General features: G+C 41.2%; 1 protein-coding gene across 2 annotated transcripts in view; it reads left to right on the plus strand.

Moving 5' to 3' along the window:
* The window catches only part of LOC125453652 (E3 ubiquitin-protein ligase SH3RF3-like), a 374,596-nt gene that overhangs the window by 309,733 nt on the left and 39,469 nt on the right, over window positions 1-25,394 (plus strand). For both annotated transcript variants that reach the window (XR_007247806.2, XM_048533495.2), the window contains exons 4-8: window positions 5,244-5,597; window positions 6,526-6,632; window positions 14,327-14,497; window positions 14,999-15,243; window positions 17,572-17,897. Coding sequence is in view for 1 of the 2 variants with exons in the window: in XM_048533495.2 (XP_048389452.1) it covers window positions 5,244-5,597; window positions 6,526-6,632; window positions 14,327-14,497; window positions 14,999-15,243; window positions 17,572-17,897 (1,203 nt within the window). In the remaining variant the exon portion in view is untranslated. The remainder of the gene's footprint in view (window positions 1-5,243; window positions 5,598-6,525; window positions 6,633-14,326; window positions 14,498-14,998; window positions 15,244-17,571; window positions 17,898-25,394) is intronic.

Below are 25,394 nucleotides of genomic sequence, written 5' to 3' on the forward strand. Positions count from 1 at the left end.
CACCTTTTTGGAAACATAGCAAATTAAGGCAGATCAAACCCACAAAAAACATTATACATGGCCATAGAGGTTTTAAATTGGCATTCACAACAGTGCAATGAAAATTATTTCCAACCTCTGTGTGAGAAAACAATTAGAAGGAGAAAACAAAGCATACTGAAGGAACTTCTTCAAACTGAAGGTATTGTACCATGGTCACAAGAACATGAGGTTCAGGGTCAAAAGTCGTGCTTTACATGGTGATCCTTCGATCCCATCTGTTTCATCAGTTTAAAGTGGCACCAGGTTCTTTCCAACAGCCTGACCTGCTGTTATAGAGCTCCTCACAGCATGTGAAGATGAGCTGGGGGAGCAGATTCCTCCCATGCTCTCAGCTGGAATTGGCATGAAAACAGTCTAAACAGGGAAAAGGAGGAGATAGCTTAAAAGAGAAATGAAGCAAATAGTGCTAACGTTTTTAAAAATACTTACTACAGAGGTGTGAATTGATTTCCGCATTAACTCTTCCTGGGTATATTACACATTCATAAAAATCTCCATTGTCTTAAAGCTTGAGGTTAAGGATAGCGTCAGCTGCATTAGATAATGCTGGCAGCTATGATTTGCTCCATTGACTCTGATAATGACTTCACGTTTCAGACACCAGCTGGTGTAAATGGGCCTTTAATTGAATATCAGCTGGGTTGGACTGTGGTCTCCTCCTGCATTCACTAGACATGACTGATTACAGCTTGTCAGTTTGATTTGTAAGCTTCATACTGTTAGTTTTTATCACAATGATACGTGAAGTTACAGACTCCTCTGCTGAATCACTGCCAAGTTAAGCTTCAAATCCCTGGAACTGAGTGAAACAATGTGTTTTTTTCAAGTTAACTCTATAGGAGCAACCAGAATTTGAATCTTGTATTCCGTTCTACTGAGTTATTTCATTACACAGCTAGGGATAAGCACAATGAGAGGCAAGTAACTGTGGCCTACATTTAATGCAGTTGTATCTCACCAAATATTTTAAATCACCTCCTGCCTTTTTGTTACTGGGGGAAAGTTAAAGCCAATTTAATTTTGGCAGATAAACTAATCTGCAAAAAGGTTTCTAAGTCATGAAGCACTGTGCATCTGGAAAAATCTTTGATACCAGATTTTGAGATTTTGTTTTTGCCTTTAATGGCAACAGTGATGTCAGAATTGGAGGTCCTGTGAAATGACAGGCAATGATACAAATGGGTCATAAATTAAACCGTAAACATTTGGTTAGTAAATAAAATTACTAAAGCATAACTTAATTACACTCTGACCCATTATTGGGAATATATGACTTTAAACTTAATTTATTAATCATTTTAATCATCAATTACCATTGCCTTGTCAACTGCATTCATTCCTTTCATTTTACTCACATTCCCCTTGTTTTTCTTTCATCTCTCCAGCACCACCTGCTTCTCCTCTCACTATTCTCTGGGGCACACTGACACTGAAAAAAAATGAAGGAGTATGTTCATTCATCAGATGTCTAAGCATGTGTGCACAGGATTCTCAAAGCCATTTGCACCCCTCTAGCTATGAAGATTCCTGCTGCTAAAACAAAAGCTCTCTTGCTATTTATTTCTCTCTCTACCCAAGTCAGAGAGTCATTGAATAATACAGCATGGAAACAGGCTCTTCAGCTCAAACTGGTCCTTGCTGACTATGGTGCACTGGTGCCCACTCAGCAAGTTCCAATTGCCTGCATTTGGTCATATCCCTTTAAATCCTTCCCTTCGATGTAGCTATCCAAATTATTTTTTTAAATGTTACAGTTGTGCCTGCCTCAACCACTTTCTCTGGCAGCCCATTCCATATATGCACTACTGTCTGCATGAAGAAATTGCCCCTCAGGTCCTTCTTAAATCTCTCCCCTCTCACCTTAAACCTGTGCCCTCTAGTTTTCAGTTCCCCATCCCTGGGAAAAAGACTATATGCATTCATCCTGTCTATGCTCCTCATGGTTTAATACACCTCAATAAGGCCACCCCTCATTCTCCTACGTTCCAAGGAATAAAGTCCTAACCCGGCCAACCTCTCCCTATAACTCAGGCCTACTAGTCCTGGCAACATCCCCATAAATCTTCTTTGCACACTTTCAGTGTCTTTCCTATAGCAAGGTAACCAAAACTGTACACAATACTCCAAATGTGGCCTCACCAACAACTTTATACAACTGTAACATAACGTCTCAACTCCTATACTCAATGACTCGACCAATAAAGGCCAGCATGCTAAATGCCTTCTTCACCACCCTGTCCACTTGTGATGCTGCTTTCAACTAACTATGTACTTATATTCCTAGGTCCCTCTGTTCCACAACACTCCTCAGGACCTTACCTTTACTGTATAAGTCCTGCCTTGGGTTGACTTTCCAGAGTGCAACACCTCACACTTATGTGTATTGAATTGCATTTTCCAATCCTCGGCTCATTTCCCCATCTGATCAAGATCCCTCTGATTCTTGATGACGTTCCTTGCCATCAACAATACCTTTTAATTTTGTATCATCCACAAACTGACTAATCCAGATCATTTATGTAAATAACAAACAACAAAGTTTTGTTACTTTCTCACTCTTGTTTACTTCTGATTTGTTCAGCCTCTTGCTTTCCTTGGTCTGTTGTGCATTCGCTATCGTTTTACCCCATTATGGCAATATAGACATTACTATAGGATCCTACTTCTTGAAATTCCCTGTCCAGCCACCTTTCCTCCACTGTCCTCCTTAAAACTTGACTTGAAGCCCATCCTTTTGAACAAACTTGATTTTACAGTCCTAATGTCTCCTCTTTTCATTCATTATCCCTCTATTTCTGATTAATGTGAGTTTAGACTCCTTAGACAACATCTTAAAAAGCCACAGTCACTTCCATCCACAAAGACAAGGGCAGCGATAAACAGGGAAACACCACCACCCGGAAGTTCCCCTCCAAACCTCTCACCATCCTGACTTGGAAAATGGAGCCATCTTTTAGTGTCACTCTGTCAAAATTCAGGAAGTCCCTCCTTGATAGACTTGTGAGTCTACCTAACAAATGGACTGCAGCAGTCCAAAAGGCAGCTAACCACCAAGGACAACTGGTTCATTAATATCCTTTAGGGAAGGAAACTGCCATCCTTACGTGGTCTGGCCTATATGTGACTTTAGACCCACTGCATTGTGATTGGCTCTCAGCTGTCTTCTGCGCACTTACAGGTGGACAGCGAATGTTGGCCTGGCCAGTGACACTCAAATCCTGTACCTGAGTAACAAAAGTCTAGTAATGAACAATAATACTGGCTCAGCCAGCAATACCCGCATCCCACAAATGAATAAAAAAAAATTTTTACAGTGACTTTCTACTTTAAAAGCACAATAAAAATATATGTAGCTGTTAATCAAAAAGAAAGTAAATAATTATAAAATAAAAGAAATGTTCACAGTCATGGAAACATTGGTAAATGCACCATTGAAGGTCTGCTGCAGAGAATTATAAATGCTTATTGCACTAAGGAAAGCCAGTTTGATTCATTGACCCTGATGTTTAGTGAGCTGCATGTTTGAGGTACAGCTGAGAAGTTTCAAAACCCAAGCATTAAGGTTTTCTGAATGTCCTGAGGATTTGACTCGCAGGAAGTCTTTTAAACCTTTTCCTTCAGGCTTCCCGACAGACTGACAGACCCCATTCAGATAGGCAAACCTGCTGCAGAAGGAAGCAGCAGAGGGGGTACAAAGGGAGAGATTGCCCTCTGGGTATGGGGCAAGATGGTGTCCAAGAGGTATAGCATGGCCAAGAGGGCACACGACATGGTGATCGACAGACACAGATTGTAGTGGGAGGTGGTGAACAATGGTAGTCAGTGCGGCTGAGATCGCTGTAGTGTAAAGTTACATGTAGTTTAGTGGGATGGAGGAAGCTCTTCCTGGCCTGCAAGCTGCTATAATGGTCCCAACATTATCAATCAACAATTTCCAATTAAATAGCAACTTTAACATCGCATAGCATTCTAAGACATTTTTGCGGTCGCTTTCTCAAAAACAGATTCATATTGACCACATAAAATTACTTTAGAACGAACATCAAAAGGTTATTAAAGAGGTCAGTTCTAAGAAGTCTCTTAAAACAGGAGATGGGAGATGTGGAGAGGCTTAGGAAGGGAATTTCAAACCTTACAGTGTTTGGCAGTTGAAATCAACTACAAATAGTGGAGCAATCAATATCAGAGTTGCAAGAGAGACCAGATTTGGAGAAGTGCAGAAATTTCAAAGGATTTAGTTCTAGAGAAGATTATAAAGATAGGGAGGGGTAAATTTAAAATACAAGATGAAAATATTGAAGTCATGGAGGTGCGAGACCAAGAACCAATGTAGTTCAGCGAGTACAGAAGTGTTTGGTAATTGGACGTGGTTCAATCTAGGAAGTAAGAAGAGAGTTTTAGATGGATTTAAGTTCAAGTAGGCTAAAGTCTAGACATATCAAAGACATTGATGAGAGTTTCATCAATTGGTGAGCTAAGGGAGGAGATGGATGATGTTGCAGAGGTAGAGATGTGTCTTGGTAATCCCATGGATGAGTGGCAGGAAATTCATCTCAAGGTTAAATGCAACACCACAGGTTCTGAAGGGTCTAACATAAAACAGGAAAGTTTCCAGGCAGAGGGATTAAATTGGTGGTTGATAATGGAGCTTGTGGCGGGGACTGGAGGCAATGGTTTCTGCCTTCTCAGTATTCAGTTGAGGAAATTTCTGTTCAGCCATTAATGGATGTTGGACAAGAAGTCTAATAAATCAGAGATAGTGGATTGAGCTTTCCTTGCTTCCTTTGATATTCCAGGTTCTCTGATGTTTGGAAAACCAGGTCAACAGTGTGTTTTTAAAAAATGATAAAATTGAGGCATGCAGCACCTTTAAAACGTTTTGCTGGCTGATCTGCTTCTTGTGAAAGAAATATTCACTTATCCTAGGCCCTACTTTCATTCAAATCAGAATTTTAAATTAAAAGGTTCAACTTTTCACAAATCTAAACCCATTCTCTTTTGGGGGTCAAGTTATCCTCATTGTATCATCTTTTTGCCAGAGCAACCCACAATCATTCCCATTTCCCTTTATTTGCATCATTACTCTAACGTCATTTCCTTTGCTACCGGCAGTTGCGTCAAATTTATGAAGAAGAACACTGACTTATTAACAATACATTTTGATAACCTTTAATGAACTTTTGTTTAATTTTCACCCACAGCTTAATTCAACTGCAAAGCAGCTGATTGAGATGGATAAACAGTGCCTGGCAGTCACACAGAATGCTGATACAGCTCTGTCAGCTGCTACCAATGCAGGAGCCAGCTCAGCATCCAGCTCTCCCGTAAATAGTGGGGGAGCTGTCAGCGCCGTCCACAGACGCATTGATGGCAAGAAAAATGCCAAGAAGCGACATTCCTTCACTTCGTTCAGCATGTCACACAAGACTTCCCAAGCCATCACCAACAGGCACTCGATGGAAATCAGTGCACCAGTTCTCATCAGTTCCAGTGACCCCAGAGCGGTTGCCAGGATTGGGGAAGTACCACATCTATCATCTAGTGCACCATCCCAGGTAAAGTAACATGGGCAAAGCAAATAAGTCAAAAGTGACACAACGCCTAAAACACAGAGGTGAAATTACCTTCAAAAACACTTTTATTTGAATCCTTGTATTTTTGGGAGAGCTACTCATAGTAATCAGCAAGGCGTAGCGTGGTGATAGTGCTAATGAGTCATGGATGCCTAAAACTGGGTGAAATAGGATGTATACCAAAAAGTCTACAACAAACTCGCAGAGTGGCAGCGGTTAGCAGTGCTGCCTCACAGGGCCCATTTTAAAATCCCCTTTTTTTTCTCAAAGCTTTGTCCTTTGTGTCTATGTGCTCTCCCACTACTTCAAGGCATCCTTGAAGTCACTTCTTAAAAACAATCCAGCTTTCAGTCATCTGACCTAACGCCTCCTTAATTGACGTGAGGTCTGTTTTATGATGCTTCCATGAAGTGCCTTGGGCCTTTCTTCATGATAAAGATGTTGTATAAATATAAGTTGCTGTTTAAATAAAAACATATTAAGTTTCCGTAGCCGCAGAGAACCATATAGCTGCTGTCTCATCAGAGAGAGACAACTGTTGGTGGTTTAACCTGAGGGTCTCGACACATCAGGTGAGGGGAGAGGTTGAGAAGGAGGGTCTTTCGTGGTAACCTCACCTGGTACAGATGTTGAACCCACGGTGTTGGCATTACTCTGTGTCACAAACCAGCTGTCCAGGCAACTGAACTACCTCAAGCCAGTTCAGATTTGAAATTTCACCCTCATTAATGAGTGTTGCTTTAAATCCCGATGTGGAGATGCTGGTGTTGGACTGGGGAGGACAAGGTCAGAAATCACACAACATCAGGTCATAGTCCAACCTGTTTATTTGAAAACACATTTTGGAACCTCAGCCCTTCTTCACTTGCATTAAATCCAACCTGTGTTTGTTTTTTTTTATTTTTCATAGGCTTCATCGCTTAATGCTAGCACAGCTGCTGGTGCAGTCGGACCCAGACCAGGAGCTACTGTAGGGGACCAGGGCACAGCGTTGAAGACCCAACTACCACTCAATATGTAAGTAATCATTCAGATTAAAGTATGCCAGTCTGGATATTGTACACCCAAAAATGTGCCAAGCTTGTGTCAAACTCACTCAAGATTTTGTTTCGCCTATACATCACCCTCTTGAACTTTTGGTGGCTCCTTGACAAGATTGCAAACACAACAACACAACAAGTCAGGTAATGTAAACCACATAAATGAGCATCAAATGAGATAATCCATCAATGTTCTCAGAAACTTCCACCGCCACCACATTGAGATTTACTGTGATAAAGGTGAGATTGCAAATGTAAGTTGCTTGGAGGACAAGTTGCCGTTACAATAGGGAAGGATACTACCTAATCAGAGGAGCATATAGACTTAGCCAGAAAGCAGACAACAAAAAACCTCTTACAACAGCTTCTACAGAAACAATGTGTGAGAAAGTTCTGAGATAACAAGGTGTACAGCTGGGTGGACACAGCAGGCCAAGCAGCATCAGAGAAGCAGGAAAACTGACATTTCGGGCCTAGACCGAGAAGAAGGGTCTAGGCCCGAAACGTCAGCCTTCCTGCTCCTCTGGTGCTGCTTGGCCTGCTGTGTTCACCCAGCTGTACACCTTGTTATCTCAGATTCTCCAGCATCTGTTGTTCCTACTATCTCAGTGAGAAAGTTCTGGTGGAATCATCATCAACCTCCATCACAAATGTGCTAGCCTTGGGAAGTCAAAATCAATTTCTGATTCAGATCTTTCCTGAATGTAATCAGCAAGCTATCTGGCACTCTGCTACAACTCACCCGTTGTGGGACGGGCAACCAAATCCACAAATGGGTTATCTGATCCCAAAGTGAGGTGAGTGCAGAACAGCAGTACTTTTGTACAGCCAAGTGTTGGATGTTTCCTGTCCTTTGCAGTGGGTACTTGTGGAAACCTTTCTTTAATCCTCATACCTTCTGACGGGACAGAAACTCTGAACAGACTAAACATCGAGTTCCGCAACATGCAAAAATAACCCTTGTGGTATGTATGGAGACAGATTTGAACAGATTTTCCCTTTCAAACAGAGCAAGTCGGCAGAGGATTATGTTAAAGATGAACATATGAGGAAAAATTGTAATCTTATTTCACAACAGTTTACTATATCAGCATACTGCACATGTGTTCTGCCTAATTTTGTTTCTGCTGGTCAATCAAGGACAATTGAGCTTCATTCCTCTGACATTACATGGTGAATCTCACAAAAACACTTTGAACTAAGCACGCCCAGAGGGAGTTCCTAAAATATTCCGATTTCACAGCACACGTCAGTGAAAGTCACTGCCAGTGAAATGTCAGATTACAGAACCCCCAGGGCAACAGCAAAAATGTGTAAACTGGTATTCTACAAATTTATGTTTTTCTGATATTGATCAAGTTGGATGCAGTATGTTGTGGATTGTTGTAGTTCAAGATCATGTTGGTTAACAGCACCACCTCTTACCAATGTCTAAATTCTACTACATTTAGATATGTTTGTTATTGTAGATTTTAATGAGTGCCCAGAGCTAAGGTTAAAGGAAATTAATGCAAGTTAAATAGAAATTAAATCTGTTTCTATTCTAATCCAAAATGTTGGAATAAAATTTCAAAGCCTCAAAATATTGGATTTATATCATGATTTTTACAACGCCAAGTTGCCTCAATGCATTTCACAGTCAATTAATTCTTTTGAAATGCAGTCACCGTTGTGCTGGCAAAGGCAACTGTCAATTTGCATAAAGAATTAGGAGTCAGTGTTGTAGCTAGCTGAGATTTTAGCATACGGACATGTGCCTGCAGTGAACCATATAGTCTTTTTCCAGAAAGAAAGATTTGTATTTATAAAACATCTTTCATAACTTCAGGACTTCCTAAAGCACATTAGAGTCACTAAAGTCCTTATCTTGTAAGTGTAGTCACTATTGTAACATTAAAATTATGCAGCAGCCAATCTGTGCATGCAAACTCCCACAAAGTGTAGTGTGTCAATAATTAGATAATCTGCTTTTTTGTGGTTGCATTAGGGTTCAAAATTAGCAAGGCCAATACTCTCCAATATTGTAAAAGATCAGCTTCAGAAGGATACTGAACTTGGGCCTTGGTTTACCATCTCATCCAAAGAAAGTAAACTCCCTCAGTAGCACTTAAAGCATCAAGCTATGTATTGGTCCTTTTTATATTTTTATTTGAGCCCTGGAATGAGAGTTGAACGCAGACTCTTCTGAGAAACAAGAATGCTGTGATTAAATTATACTGGCAAATCATGTAAATTTTAAGTGGGCCTGTCCTAGTTGTTAAATTACCACTAATTATCATGCTCCAAAGATACAACTTCATTCCCAATGCAAAGAGGGCCGTCTCTTCTACTCCTGAAACTGTGGGGCTTGTTGAAGGCCATTTAATTAGGCATGGCTGTGATGTAGTACCCAAACCCTGTTACTTTCTCGCTCCACCAAAATTAAGTTCTGAATGGAAAGCTCGATGGTTACCCTTCCCATCAACCCCCGCCTGAGAGCCTTTAGCAGCCAATGGAGGACCAAGTTAGAGCCTCAGCTTACAGCTGCAGTAGGCAGGCCTGTTACCATGCAGGGTGCACAATTTCCTGTTACCTACCAGCAGCTTATCACATTGTGGGTAGGGGAATCGATGCCAGACGAAAGGCCTGGACATTAGGCAAGGGAGTGCACATCAAGAGCCACCCTCTTGTCACTGCTTCTTACTGAATCAAACTAGATTATTGTCACATACACTCAAATGAGTGCAGTGAAAAGTTTGCAATGTCACCACTAATGGCACCATCTTAGGTACAAGATACCCACGTCCAGGTACTTAAGTATTTGGTGTAAAACTGAAAGAATGAAAAATAAAAATGAAGCATTAGAATCAAAATGAAAACTTATTCAATTTACAGTCCTTTCACCTCAATCTGTCCCAGCAGCTGGCCTCCAGACCTCAGGGGCTGGCCTCCCTACAATAGCCTCTGGTCTGCGAAGTCTGAGGAAGAGTCATTATCAAATTTTAAAGTTTCTCTCTCCACAAATGCCAGACCTGCTGAGTTACTCCAATATTTTCTGTTTTTACATCAGATTTCCATCTTCCACAGTATTTTGCTTTTATCTGACTGGCATCTGGTTTGGTTGGTCTTCCCTGGAGGGGATAGTGATAGTCTCTTGCCAGCTCTCCAGTTGACAGGCTGGACATTGACATCTCAGCAAGATTCCATCCTTTGGGTTATGCCCATGAGCAAGAAAACTGGTTTGAGATAAACTGCTGGGCTTTTACTGTGCAAACCTGCTTCACAAAATCATTCTTTACTTTCACCTTGTTGTCTTCTTGTTGTTAGAATTGTCCCATTTACGATGCAGATGGTTTTACCAATAACAAGCACACCGTGGCTTGGAGAAGGATAGCTGCTACCAGAAAGAGTGACCCAGACACACTCGCTATTCTCTGTTTGCTTAGTAGAGGAAGTTCAGCATCATCTAAGTGGACAGAGTCCTCAACTTCAAGTGTTCGAACAAAACTGAATATGCATGGTGTATTTAAAAATGCCCTGAGAAAGGTTCACTCAACCCGAAACATTAACTCTGATTTCTCTCCACAGATGTGCCAGACCTACTGAGTTTTTCCATCAATCTCTGTTTTTGTTTCTGATTTACAACATCCACAGTTCTTTTGGTTTTTATATTGAAAAAAGTCATTGTTTTCTCCAGAGATAGTTGGAACTGCAGATGCTAGAGAATCTGAGATAACAAGGTGCTGAACTGGATGAACACAGCAGGCCAAGCAGCATCAGAGAAGCAGAAAGGCTAACATTTTGGGCCTAGACCCCTCTTCAGACCCTTTCTGAAGAAGGGTCTAGGCCCGAATGTCAGCTTTCCTGCTCCTCTGATGCTGCTTGGCCTGCTGTGTTCATCCAGGTCTACACCTTGTTATCTCATTGTTTACTCCAGATTGCTCGTGGGGTGAATGATAATAAAATATTTCACTACCTCCACATGTACAGCTGGTGGTGCTTAGCCTTCCAAGCATAGAACAGCTATACCCTTTCAAGTGGTCATCATGATCTGAGCTGTCAACTATTAGACACTTTCCCTGCCACTGTCGTGTAGAAGCTGTGTTTTTGAGTGGCAAAATACTGTATCATACTGAAAGTGTGGGAAACACATAGCCAAGAACATGACCTAAGTACTGTGAGGAATCTCATGCCTCAGTTGGGAAAAGTGTGTCGATAATCATGCCCCACTATTCCACAAGCCATCGCAAATGTGTAACTAACGCCAAAACAGCCAATTTGCCTAACGGACTGGTACTTGGAACAGGAGTAATTCACACCAGGTTTCCTAAATGACAGGAAAATCATAGAATCCCTACAGTGTGGAAACAGGCCATTTGACCCATTGAGTTCACACCGCCCCACCGGACAGAAGCATCTACCCGGACTCAAACACCCTACCCGCCCCTCCCCCCCCCCACACACACTTTCGTGCAACCCTGCATTACCATGGCTAACCCACCTTTTCTGCACACCCCAGGACACTATAGGACAATTTACCATGGCCAATCCACCTAACCTGCACACAGAACATAGAACACAGAACAATACAGCGCAGAACAGGCCCTTCAGCCCTCGATGTTGCGCCGACCTGTGAACTAATCTAAGTCCATTCCCTTACACTATCCCATCATCATCCATATACTTATCCAGGGACTGTTTAAATGCCCCTAATGCAACATCTTTGGACTGTGGGAGGGAACCAGAGCACACAGAGGAAACCCACACAAACACGGGGGGAATGTGCAGACTCCACACGGACGGCCACCTGAGGCTGGAGTTAAACCCGGGTCCCTGGTGCTGTGAGGCCAGAATGCTAACCACTGACCCAACGTGCCAGCGTCATAAATAATTCTCTTTATTGTAAACACACTTATTCTTTAACAAATGGCAAACATGAATTACAAATTTACTACTACGTGACTCAAGTTATACCCCATTAAAACCCCAAACAGACCTGAATTCATTCATAAATAAAACAGACCGAAAACAGTTTGTTTGATCCAAATATTTTAAGGGAAAAATATAAACAAGGAAAAATAAATTCTGTAGCTTAGTATCCAGACCACAACTGTGGAATGAGTTAATTTTCATTGTTCTTCTGATTTCAGCAATGATGACATAGTGTTGCCCTTAGAGTGTTGGTCAGTCTTTGATTCAGTAACGTTTCAAAGGAAATCAAGATCTTTTCTTACATTAAAATTCTTACCTTTTGTCTTGGTTTTTTGTCGTTTTCATTCAGAGAGAAAAGGGAGATAAGTTTCTTGTTTGCAGATTTTAGGAATAGCCCTGGGCATACTGCCTTACATAACCCTGAAACTTCAATTTCTGAAGCCAATCCAAAAGACTGTTGCTAGGCAGTTTTTCCTTTGCTTAAAAACTCTTAGTTCAAAAACAAAAAAAGAACTGTCCATCTCAGCTTTGAATGTAGTTAACAATGATGCTTTTCCAGCCCTATGCGATAAAGAATTCCATGGATTCACTACCATCTGAGAGATGAAATTCCTCCTTATCTCTCTTAATTCTAAGATTTTACCCTGGGGTCCAAGACTCTCCGATACCCACCCTGTTAAGTCCCTTAATAACCTTGTATGTCACAATAAGGTCTCCTCTCATTCTTTTAAATCCCAATGAGTGCAGGCTCAACCTATTCAACGGCTTCTTAATAGACAGCCCCTCCATACCCGCAATCAACCGCGTGAACCTTCTTTGGAATGCCAGCATATTACAGTACATATTTTAAGGGGTAAACTTTTAGCTTTTAATGCCAAAGAACTCACAGCAGCTGGTCATTCATATATTGTAAAATGATTGGGCAGGATCTATATCAGGTAGCTAATCTAGTTTTTTATCTGCCAATGAAAGTCAAATCCACACATCCGTGTCAGTTTGATTCATATATGAAAAATCAGCTGGCACAATACATTTCCTCCCCTCCATTCTCCATTCTCCACCCCAGCAGCTTTCATCTTTAATGAATTCTCCTCCATCACTTACGCCATCTTCTGCCTGATGCCACCACCAAACACATCATTCACTGTCCTTGCCTTTCAGCATTCTGCAGGGACTTCTTTGTCTGTTATACCATGGTCCACTCCTCACTTAGCTTCAACAATCCCTTCCTATGCCACAGCACTTTTCCGCGGATACTGCTGTTTCACCTCCTCCCTTTTTACTTTCCAAGGCCCCAGGTACTCGTACCAGCTGAAACAGAAACTTACTTACATACTTCTTTCAGTTCAATGTGGTATAAACTCACTGTTCATGATGTCATCCCCTGTACAATGGGGAGGCCAAACACAGACAGGATGACCTTGAACTTCAAGTGACCATCCTTTTAATTCTTCACCTTAAGCCTACCTTTCTGTCCCTGACTACAATGAGGCTCAAAACAACTTTGAAGAACAAGACATGTTTGAATTCAGCACTGAGTTTAACATCTTGTGGAATATAACCTCTGCCTCATTTTGTTTTTGTATTCTTGATTTTTTTCTTTTTCCTTCTTGTCTCAGCCCTTTTTTATCTTTTGTGCGACAACTATCTGTGATCATGCCATTCCCACCTCCTCTCGACACACCTTTTGTTTCTTAACTTGATCCAACCCCACTCACTTTGACTTAACACTGTGAACCTTCCTGTCATTTTATCTCTCTTGGTGCCATTTACCTCATCCCAGACCTGTCCAATTGTCTCTTTCATTTGCTCAAAATCAAATGCGTTTGTCACTTTTCCCAATTCTGATGAAAGGTCATAGATCTGAAATTTAACTCCGTCTTTCTCCACAGGTGCTGCCGCGCTAGCTGAATATTTCCAGTTCGCTCTGCTTTTATTTCAGGCTTCCAAGATCCACAGTATTTTCCTTTTGAGCCCAAGCTCTGGAATTCTGCTTCAAATATCTCCACAATCTCCATTTCTCTCTCTTTCTTACTTCTTAAAGTCTACCTCTTCAATCTATTCTGTCAGATATTTACGTAACTCTGTGTAAAACTTTGTTGATGGTCCTAACAAGCATTTTGGAACATTTTGCATTGTTATTGACCCCAAATAAATCAAGTTGTTGTTTCCGCACATCTGGAAGCTGTTGAAAGATGCAGGTATTACAAGAAATTTATTACTGATTCACCAGGAATTCATTCTGGTTTGTTTTGTTGCTACAACGTTGCTGGAAGTGTAGTGAAAACCCCAAAAACATACGTCATTCACAATAAGGTAGCAGTTCTTGAGTGATTTCTGGAAGCATTATTCATATTTTTGGTTCAGCTTGTCACACTGCAGGAATAAAAGAGTGAGAGAAGCATTTCTTCATTCACTAATTACTTTTTAATTTCCAACAGAACAGTAGAGATGACAAAACAGCTCTGTACATCCCATATTTGGAGGCTTAAGAATTGAAATCCTGGAGTCCATTAAAATCTTACTCCCCTCCTTGAATGAATTCTTACCAATTCTCCATCAGGTCACTAACTGACTCATCTTTGTGGATTGGGAGGATGAGAAGCAGCAGCAGGTCTGCCATCGACCCACAGAAGCATACACCCGAACCTGAGCACACCCACTGTACTAATTATTAATATACAATGTATAGATTAGTGTCGAAAGCAGATTGGAGATTGTACCTTTTAATCTTCCAAGCGTCTCATTTTGTAACTGTAGATACATGGCCATGTACGCGTACAAACCACAGAAAGCAGATGAGCTGGAGCTGCGGAAAGGAGAGATGTATAGAGTCATTGAGAAATGTCAGGATGGATGGTTCAAAGGCACTTCACTGAGAACTGGAATGTCTGGTGTCTTTCCTGGAAACTATGTGACTCCTGTCTCCAGGTGGGTGCACAAGAAGATCACACAACATTAGAGACAGCACAAACATTCATGGCCCTAGTTATCAGAGATAATGGGAACTGCAGATGCTGGAGAATCCAAGATAACAAAGTGTGGAGCTGGATGAACACAGCAGGCCAAGCAGCATCTCAGGAGCACAAAAGCTGACGTCTCGGGCCTAGACCCTTCATCAGAGAGCTCTCTGATGAAGGGTCTAGGCCCGAAACGTCAGCTTTTGTGCTCCTGAGATGCTGCTTGGCCTGCTGTGTTCATCCAGCTCCACACTTTGTTATCATGGCCCTAGTTATGTTGCCTAAAGGAGACTGTGATGATATCAGGACTAAACTTAGGGAAAATGCTTTCCTTCTTTTTCTGTAAAGCACAACATTTGTTATATTGTATGCGTAGTAATATTTTATTTTTTAAATTAAATATCACACCATAAAGTATAAAGTTATCAAGTAAATTCAAGATTTCAATACCACACGCTACCTTTTCTTTTAGGGCTCCCTTTGGAACAGCTCAGTCAAAAACCACAATGCCAGGACCTGCTGTCCAAACAGTAAAAGGAAACTCCCTCTCGAGCCATTCTGCGACCAATCTTGTGAATAATGGTGTAAGGCCTATTCCTCCTGTTGCGATCTCTCCTGTTCCATCGCAGCTTCACACATCCAGTCCACAGATCAGCAATTGCTTACGTTACTCAGGACAGCAAACGGTCAACCAGGCCCGGAGTGCAATGCAGATGGGTAAGTAATGCACAGTGTTGAAGCTCCCTTCCAAATCTGATGCATGGTGCTCTAGTAACAGTCATCTTCATCCATTCCCCAGTTGAGAACCAAAACAGCTCATCTGACCCCACTTGCTGGTTCTTCCCTGTTTTGTCTAATTTTATCAGAATACTCCTTTCTCCCACATGTGCTTCCCTAACTTTCCCTTAAATATAATAAAAGCAAAATACTGTGGATGCTTGAAATCTGAAATAAAAGTAGAAACTGTTGGAGAAACTCAGCAGATCTGACACCTTCTGTAGAGAGAGAAAAACAGAAAATTCAAAAAACAATGTTTCGAATCCAGCATTCCTGTTCTTCCAAAGAAGTGTTGGAATCATACCGTCCTTGCAACATTAAGCCTGCTTCCCTCTACAAGACACTACCAGACCTGCTGATTTTCTCCAGCATTCTCTGTTTTTCAGTATTTTATGTATTACATATTAAATGTATCCAGCCTATTTGTATCAACTACTTCACCTGAATAGTGAGTTCCACATTTTAGACATTATCTGGATAGAGGAGTTTGTCCTCATCATGAAATGGGTCTATTTCTACCAATACCACAGTATAAACACCCCAGTAGGTGATACATGAAATAGCATTCCATTGGGATGACTCAAGCAACTGTGGAAATATGTGGACTATCCATACGAAGTCTTGTATCCCACAGCTCTTGGCCTCAACACATGGTTTGAAATTCAATTTTACACTTCACATTTGAGTTTAAAATTTTGAATGACATTAAATGTGAAATCACAATGCCACAAATTTCTAAACTTCATTTTTAAAAGCACAATTTAATGGAGGAGGTCAGTGTCTGGTTTTGAGAAGAGGGGCAGATGATAGGTTTTGAGAGGAGGGGCAGATGATAGGTATTGAGAGGAGGGGTAGAAGATAGGTCAGGGACCAATGAAGGAACAGTGTTGGTACTCCCGCATCACTGCGTGCCAATTTTGTGAGGAAAGATTTGGCAAACATTTTTTCATTGAAGACAACCTTGTGTTTTTTATTTCAAAATTAGTGATGAGATACAGTTCATAGCACGTCCATGTTACATTTATGGCACAAGTATTTTCTTTTTCCAGAAGCTGCCTGACTAGTTGTACACTTCTGACATATCCTGGTGTAATTACGTAAAATTTGAGATTTCTACCAACACTTTGAGATTGAATTTTGTGTTTCCATCCACTTATAATTATAGTTTCCGATTGCTATTGACAGATTAAATCATTTTCTATTACACATGAACTCTATCTTCAAGACAGGTCAAAGTTGTGAAGTGAAGCAGCATTTGACATAATGGTGTGCTACATCAAATTCAAAATTCAGGTCTTATTTTGTGTCTTCAAAAGAAAATAATTAAGATTTTCTTTCTTCTGTCATAATTACATTTTTCTGAAAAGTTGTATTTACTTTTCCTTGGGAAAGGGGTACAATTCTACAAGTAAAGAAGGCAAATGATATCTATAGTATCAGGTGATTACTAATCAGCTTACTATTATAATGTTATGTTACATTGTTGGTAGTTTTGTTTTGAGAATGTGGATAAGCAAGAATGATGAGTATTGCTGTCTACCTGGACCTTTGGAACAGCTCCCAGCTCCGCACTGGGGAGCTGTAGATGAAAATTGAGAAGGAGATGAATGTAGGAAAGTAGCTTTTGCTTGCTTGTGGGAGCAACAGTCATTTACTTGCCTTTCAACTGTTTCTTTTATTCTTTAAATCTGAATTATGAATGCTGCTGATGCGATGCCCTTGTCATCTGCTACTAATGACACTCACCTTCATGAAAGCATGACCCGAATGTAACATTTGAGATTCCCTTGTTAACACCCTTGTTGTTCAGCGGTAGCTGAAAATTCACACTGCATTGTATTTTATGATTTTTTTTTAGGCTTGGTTGTTTTTTCAAAACCCAAAACTTACAACCAGAGAATTTTGAAAATCTTTTGGTGTAAGATTATTGTTTTCTTTCATTGTCCAAATGTGAAAGGGTTTAAGGAGGATGCTACAATTTAAGCATTTAGGTCAGTATCATAATGGCATCACTAGGGAGCCTCACTTTGAATCAAATTCGTTGTGTGGAAATTCACTGTGGGAGGTCGCATTGTGTTGTGTCTTCCATTGCTTTCTATGTTTTGAGAAGGTGTTTGCTTTTAAAATGGTGCTCAGTGGTAGGATTAACAAGGCTATCACTTTTATTCGAGAATAACTTCAGGAGGCTGCATCCTCTATCATCTATCCTAGGGGCTCCAAGACTCAGTGGTCTAAGCCTTTTACTATCTCTCACATTTACTTTTGCAGTTCATCCTGCTGTTCAAGTGCTTGAACGTCCTACAGCAACTGTACCACCGTTAAGAACACAAAGTCCTCCCAGCCGTATCCCGGCCACTGTAGTCCGACCACAGCCAATGGCCTCACCACAGCATGTCCTTCAATCGTCTGGAGTTCCTGGTGCTAGATCGACCATTTCACTCACCTCTGCAGCTGTAGCCATTACACCACCAAATGTCAATGCAGCCAACTTGAATGGGGATGCAATGAGTGGATCAGCAAGTACCTCAGTGACTTCCAGCCCATCAAACTCCGTACCTGCCGTATCCAAAATGGAGGATCGGAAAACTGATAGGGTGAGAATTGCCAGTAGGTTGTTCACTGCGTGGGATTTTTAAAAAATCTAGTCTTTTATCGTTCTTTCTTATATTTTACATGTGATAAAGATTGGCCAACAAATTGTACTGAATCTTTTCACAGTCAGATGTGGTTGCCTAACTCACTGATTGATAACAAAGTCACTCAGCACGTGTTCAGCCTGTTTACTGGATGTATTTTCATCCCTTTATCGATCATGCTATTTCTAATGTCTAATAACTGTATTTTTTTTGTTTTACTCTAATCTGCAGCTAATGAATTCTATTTGAATAGCATTCTAGAAAGGACATGAAGTCCCCAGCCACCTCTCTACAAAGCCATTCTTGCCTGTTCAATAAACGACAGACAACTGTTTAGTTGACAGGCCTGATCTTGCTGAACTGTCTTTGTATCCACGTTGCCAGTGAAGGCCATTGGATTGTTATCAGGAGAAAGTATCCAGATTGTTTCTGTCCTTTGCTATTTTAAAGCTACTGAGCCAATTGGAAATTTCTCATTGCCACTTTGTTTGTTATTTAAGGTCACACAAACTACAAATTGAATATTAATTTACCCCATTCGGCACAACAAGGTATGAAGACTTTCTTCTATTAATCCATTGAGGATCTCTGAAAAGAGCTACTTTACTGATTGTTTTACAGGGTTTTAGGGTTCAGAAAACCTTTTGGTTCCACCTTGGGAAATTCGTAGCCACTCCATTGTCATGATAGAGATATAATGTCCCACCACTGAAGGCACAAGACAAGTGTGATATATTCATGTATTATAAACAGACAAATGGCGTGCTTTCTCATTTACTTTGTCTGTTGTGATAGTTTGATGCTTTTTGGTTGGTTTACATTTGCTTCTATATTGTATGAATCTCACCCTCTGGCGTTAAATAAAAAATGAAAAAACTGCTGAGGCCGTACATCAGAAACAAAAATAAAAGTTGGTCGAAAAGCTTAGCAGGTCTGACAGCATCAGTGAAGAGAAATCAGAGTTAACGCTTTGGGTCCGGTGCTCCTTCCTCATTGTTCCATAAAACTGCTGAGCTTTTCCAGCAACTTTTGTTGTTGTCTCCCTCTGACATCCTTTATTTACTCCAAATCGTTCAACCCTTTCAGTACTTATAAGATCTTGTACATTCTCCTGCATGCACTGGAATTAAAGGTTACTGTTTAGTTATTTTTGAACGATTTTATAGATCCTCTCTTTACCCAAAGTGTGAACACAGTACGCACTGGAAAACAATTGGGTTTAAATTTACCTCAACCATAAGTAAGATCACAAAATCATTATAAAAACCAAAAGAACTGCGGATGCTGTAAATCAGGAACAAAAACAAAGTTGCTACAAAAGCTCAGAGATAGTAGGAGCTGCAGATGCTGGAGAATCTGAGATAACATGGTGTAGAGCTGGATGAATACAGCAGCCCAAGCAGCATCAGGGGAGCAGGAAGGCTGACATTTTGGGCCTAGACCCTTAGGTCTGGCATCATCTGTGGAGGAGAAAACAGAGTTAACGTTTCGGGTCCGGTGACCCTTCTTCCTCAGAACAAATACATGATGTTGTTGTTGATCCTAGAGCAATAGAAGGGGACCCACTACCTTCAACACAATTCATTGCCTTCCCATTTTATATCCAAAATAGCACTGTTCTTCATGTGAGGCTTGACTATATCCCTGATTCTGAATCCAATTGCTGCTTGTACCCTTGATTTTCTGACTGTACTGACAGGTTGATGAGAACACTTTTAACCCTTTTTAGCCAGATGGTATTCTCTGAAAGGGCTACAAATTCGAATGGGACCAGGCTACAGTAGGTCTCAGTCTTAGTTCAGCAGGCCTTTTGCAAGTTACATTTCAAGCCTTTCCAGCAACAATGCTCACCAAGTAGTCTTAGTGGATGATTTGCCAATAAATGCAGGAATTTCAGCCCTTTTGTGGTAGAGGTGGGATTCACCTGGGGATCCAGGCTTGAGTTACATCGTTTTGGGAAAACCAGTTGTGTTTTACATAAAACAAATCAGAATTGTCACGAAATAATTTGATTGAGTTAAGTCCCAGGCAGTGCAGTTTCCAGTTTGAATATGTTATATTATTGCAGTTTTTCTAATATACACAATTTATGTCAATGAAGTGTTATAATGTCCAAATAAAAACCAAAAGAACTGTGAATGCGGTAAATCAGGAACTAAAACAGAGATAATAAAGTGTGGAGCTGGATGAACACAGCAGGCCAAGCAGCATCTTATGAGCACAAAAGCTTATGAGTTCAGTTTATGGATCCTACGAAGAATAAAAAAACAGGAGAGGTCCTTTGCAGGTCTGGGAGGGGGTGGCTCTGAGCTGGGGTAGGCTGGATTACAGTGCCTGGAGATGCCTGCCCATTGCTGGGAGTGTGTGTTCCAGGACTCGTAGGGAGAAACGCTTCTGAAGGGTCTCAAAAAACAGAAGTAGCTGGAAAAGCTCAGCAGGTCTGGCAGCATTTGTGAAGGAAAAAATCAGAGCTAACGTTTTGGGTTCGGTGACCCTTCCTTAGAAGTGATAGTAGCTAGGAAAGCATTGGTTTATAAGCAGAAAATAGGGAGGAGGATGGGGTGCAGAGTACAGAGTAAACGATAGGATAGAGCCCAAAGAGAAAAAAGAGCAGTTAAGTAGACAAAGGAGTTGATAACAATCTGGCTAGCAGGATGAATAGCTGTTAATGGGGACTGTTAGTTCTGATGAAGGGTCTCCAGACATAAAACGTTAACTGTAATAATATCCGTTATTGTTTCATAGTTCATATCCACAAATGGATAGATTTCAGCAACTCCCTCAATTGCACCACCTACTGGCGAGGGAACAAGTAACTGTGTTAGTGATAATGGGAACTGCAGATGCTGGAGAATCCAAGATAATAAAATGTGAGGCTGGATGAACACAGCAGGCCCAGCAGCATCTCAGGAGCACAAAAGCTGACGTTTCGGGCCTAGACCCTTCATCCAAGTAACTGTGTACCAGCTAGTTCTCATGGGACTTGAAACATTTCACTCTTCTTTGTCTTCACAGGCATTATCAGATCTGCTGAGTTTCTCCAGGTTTTGATTTGTTTTTATGTCAGCTGTTTCATTGTTCCATAAAGCATAAAAAGAAACCAATTGGCCCACCATGGCTATGTTGGCTTTGTGAAGGGGTTATCCAGTTTAATGTCACAACCAGCTTTTTCTCCCCACAAGACTGTAAATTGGTCCTCTTCAAGTGCTATTCCAGATCTGTTTAAAAGTTTCTAAGGAATCTATTTCTACATCCCTTTCAGTTGTATGCTCAAGATCCTACAAACCCACTCTAAAGAAAGTTTTTCCTGGTTTCTCTTCTAGTTCTTTCCCAAATTTATTTAATGTTAGATTCTAATAACACTTTCCAGCAGAAATTTCAATACTTTCACTCAATCTGAGATTCACTGGAAATGCCAAATAATTTGTTGCCCAGTCTAATTGCCCAAAAGTTGGTGGTGTCATAATTTTGAAGACGACCATTAGATATTCTCCTTTTAATTTTCCCCAATTTCTCTGCATGACTGAAGTCCCCTTTTCTTGGTGCCAGACTGATTAACCTTCTCCATACTGTCACCAAGGCCTTGAGTTCTTTACTAAAGTCTGGTCTTCAGAATTTCACACAGTACTGCAGCTGAAACCAAACCAGAGATTTTACATGTTTGGTGACATCTTATTTGGTACGTAATGTCCCTATTTACAAAGAGAAGATTTTCATTCACTTTCTTATTTCCTGATCCACTCTCGCTGCCACCTTTGAAGATTTATAAATATGCAGTCTGTTTGATAATGCTTTCAAAATAGTACCATTTAGAGGAGATTGCTTTTCCATTTAATTCTCCCAACATCTGTCACTTGGTGGAGGCGATGGTCAAGTGGCATTATCACTATCCAACAGATCCAGGTAATGTTCTGGGGACCCACGTTCAAATCCTGCCATGGTAGGTGGTGGTATATAAATTCAATAAAGGAAACAAAATCTTGAATTAAGAGTTTAATGGTGACCACAAATCCATTGTTGATTGTCAGGAAAAACCCGTCTGGTTAACTAGTGTCCTTTAGGAAGGAAACTGGCCTACATGTGACTCCAGACCCCCAGCAACGTGGTTGACACTTACTAAGAAGGCATACAGTGTTTTAGCTTTTATTAATAGAGGGATCGAGTTCCGGAACCAAGAGGTTATGGTGAAGCTGTACAAAACTCTGGTGCGGCCGCACTTTGAGTATTGTGTACAGTTCTGGTCACCGCATTATAAGAAGGATGTGGAAGCTTTGGAAAGGGTGCAGAGGAGATTTACTAGGATGTTGCCTGGTATGGAGGGAAGGTCTTACGAGGAAAGGCTGAGGGACTTGAGGCTGTTTTCATTAGAGAGAAGAAGGTTGAGAGGTGACTTAATTGAAACATATAAAATAATCAGAGGGTTAGATAGGGTGGATAGGGAGAGCCTTTTTCCTAGGATGGTGACGGCGAGCATGAGGGGGCATAGCTTTAAATTGAGGGGTGAAAGATAGAGGACAGATGTCAGAGGTAGTTTCTTTCCTCAGAGAGTAGTAAGGGAATGGAATGCTTTGCCTGCAACGATAGTAGATTCACCAACTTTAGGTACATTTAAGTTGTTATTGGATAAGCATATGGATGTACATGGAATAGTGTAGGTTAGATGGGCTTCGGATTGGTATGACAGGTCGGCACAACATCGAGGGCCGAAGGGCCTGTACTGTGCTGTAATGTTCTATGTTCTATGTACCTGCCCTCTGCGCGATTATGGGTGGGTGATAAATGCTGGTCTAGCCACTGATGCCCACATCCCATGAATGAATTTAAAAAAAAATCTTTATTAATCTGAATTAAATTGCATCTGCTATGTATCTGTCTGTTTCATCAGTTTGTTTGTTCTGAAATCTGCTTCTATTATCTTCACTATTCATACAGTTACCAACTTTTGTGTCATCTGTAAGCTTCCAAGCTGTACTTCCTAAACCCATTATTTAATTAATTTATACATGGTGTGTCATAGAACTGTGACCAAAATCTATATAGAGTAATACAAAATTGAATAGAAAATACGTAAGATTATTTAGTAATAAATAATTAGACATTAGTTCTTTTTATTGCCGCCAACTAGGTCAGAAGTGGAATTTCAGGAAATCCAATGTTATAAGTTTGAGGACATGAATTAAATTTCCCAGTTCTATACCCTTTGCAATGATTCATTGCTGCTATCTTAAAAGCTCACTCAGCAACCCTCCCACCCTCTTTAAGAGATAAAGAAAAGCAAAAGACATGCAAATCATAAATCAATTCAGACTACTGGCTGTGTTCCAAAACTTAGAATTATTGGTGCAAAGTAAAGAGCTTATTGAAATTTGTGCTAATCTCATGACAGTTTGTGTGCTCATAGTTCTTAATGTGTTTGCATATATGTAAGCTGTTGTTGGTTTTATTATTCAACTCTTTCAACTGTCCACTAGTTAATATCGAGGGAAAATGCCAGCTGTCGAATAAATAAGATCACCTCTATAAATGTGAATCTTTGTTTTAAAAAATAGACAGTTTTATGCTCAACAACTGAAAGTAACAGTTTTGCACTAAAGGGTCTCAGTTATAAGACTAAAGGAAAAACAGGCACAAACCAGAATTTTTGATATGGTTTGGTTTACTAAAAGCATGAGCTAGTAAAACCATTCAAGATGATTTAAAAAGTGAGGAAGATAGAAATAAAAAGAAAATGTGGAAATGTTGGAAATCAGGATTCAGTTTAATAACAAAAACAAGATGAACACAGTTTAGAATGGCTCCATTCTGTCTTTTCTGCCCACAATGATGATCCTACTTCTCTGCCTTACCATTTCAATACACTGTCCTATTCATCTTCTGATGCCCTTACCTCTGGTATTTTACACTGCTTCACCTAGAATCACACAGAAGCACTGTTTCAACTCCTCTTTAGGATTATGTCCCCTGAGTGTTAATATCGTTAGTTTCAGAGTTTAGCTGGTTCCCTGATCTTGTGGCCAAATCTTCCTGTTTATGTTGCAAAATGAGATCTCCCATCTTTAAGGAAGAAGGGTCCCGACCCGAAATGTCAAGCTTTCCTGCTCCTCTGATGCTGCTTGGCCCACTGTGTTCATCTAGCTTCACACCGTGTTATCTCCCATCTTGGACCTGTTTCTCTCAACTTCTGACTTTATAAAACCTTTTCACACTTAGCTGAGAATACCATTGTATACTTCAGCAGTCTTCAGCTCTGTAAAAAAAAAGTGCAAATATATTAGGTGCTAATATATCTCTTGCTCCCCAGAGGAGCTCAAACAGTTCATCCACTTCACCAACACCTTCCACCCCAACCTCAAGTTCACCTGGGCCATCTCCAACACATCCCTCACCTTCCTGGACCCCTCTGTCTCCGTCTCAGGTAACCAGCTAGAAACTGATGTCCATTTCATGCCCACTGACTCCCACAGCTACCTAGAATACACCTCCTCCCACCCACCCTCCTGCAAAAATTCCATCCCTATTCCCAATTCCTCCGCCGCATCTGTTCCCAGGATGAGTCATTTCACTCCCGCACATCCCAGATGTCCAAGTTCTTCAAGGCCCGCAACTTTCCCCCCGCAGTGGTCGAGAACGCCCTTGACCACGTCTCCCACATTTCCTGCAACACATCCCTCACTCCCCGCCCCCACCACAACCGCCCCAAGACGATCCCCCTCGTTCTCACATACCACGACACCAACCTCCAGATACAACGCATCATCCTCCAACACTTCCGCTATCTACAAACTGACCCCACCATCCAAGACATTTTTCCATCTCTACCCTTGTCTACCTTCCAGAGAGATCACTCGCTCCATGACTCCCTTGTCCGCTCCACACTCCCCTCCAGCCCCACCACACCTGGCACGTTCCCCTGCAACCTCAGGAAGTGCTACACTTGCCTCCACACCTCCTCCCTCACCCCTATCCCAGGCCCCAAGATGACTTTCCGTATTAAGCAGATGTTCACCTGCACATCTGCCAATGTGGTATACTGTATCCACTGCACCCGGTGTGGCTTCCTCTACATTGGGGAAACCAAGCGGAGGCTTGGGGACCGCTTTGCAGCACACCTCCGCTCAGTTCGCAATAAACAACTGCACCTCCCAGTCGCAAACCATTTTAACACCCCCTCCCATTCTTTAGACGACATGTCCATCATGGGCCTCCTGCAGTGCCACAATGATGCCACCCGAAGGTTGCAGGAATGGCAACTCATATTCCGCTTGGGAACCCTGCAGCCCAATGGTATCAATGTGGACTTCACAAGCGTCAAAATCTCCTCTTCCCCCACTGCATCCCAAAACCAGCCCAGCTCGTCCCCTCCCCTCACTGCATCCCAAAACCAGCCCAGCTTGCCCCCGCCTCCCTAACCTGTTCTTCATCACACCTATCCCTTCCTCCCACCTCAAGCTGCAC

The sequence above is a fragment of the Stegostoma tigrinum genome, chromosome 6 (genome assembly GCF_030684315.1).
Source record: "Stegostoma tigrinum isolate sSteTig4 chromosome 6, sSteTig4.hap1, whole genome shotgun sequence".
NCBI classification, from domain to species: Eukaryota; Metazoa; Chordata; class Chondrichthyes; order Orectolobiformes; family Stegostomatidae; genus Stegostoma; species Stegostoma tigrinum.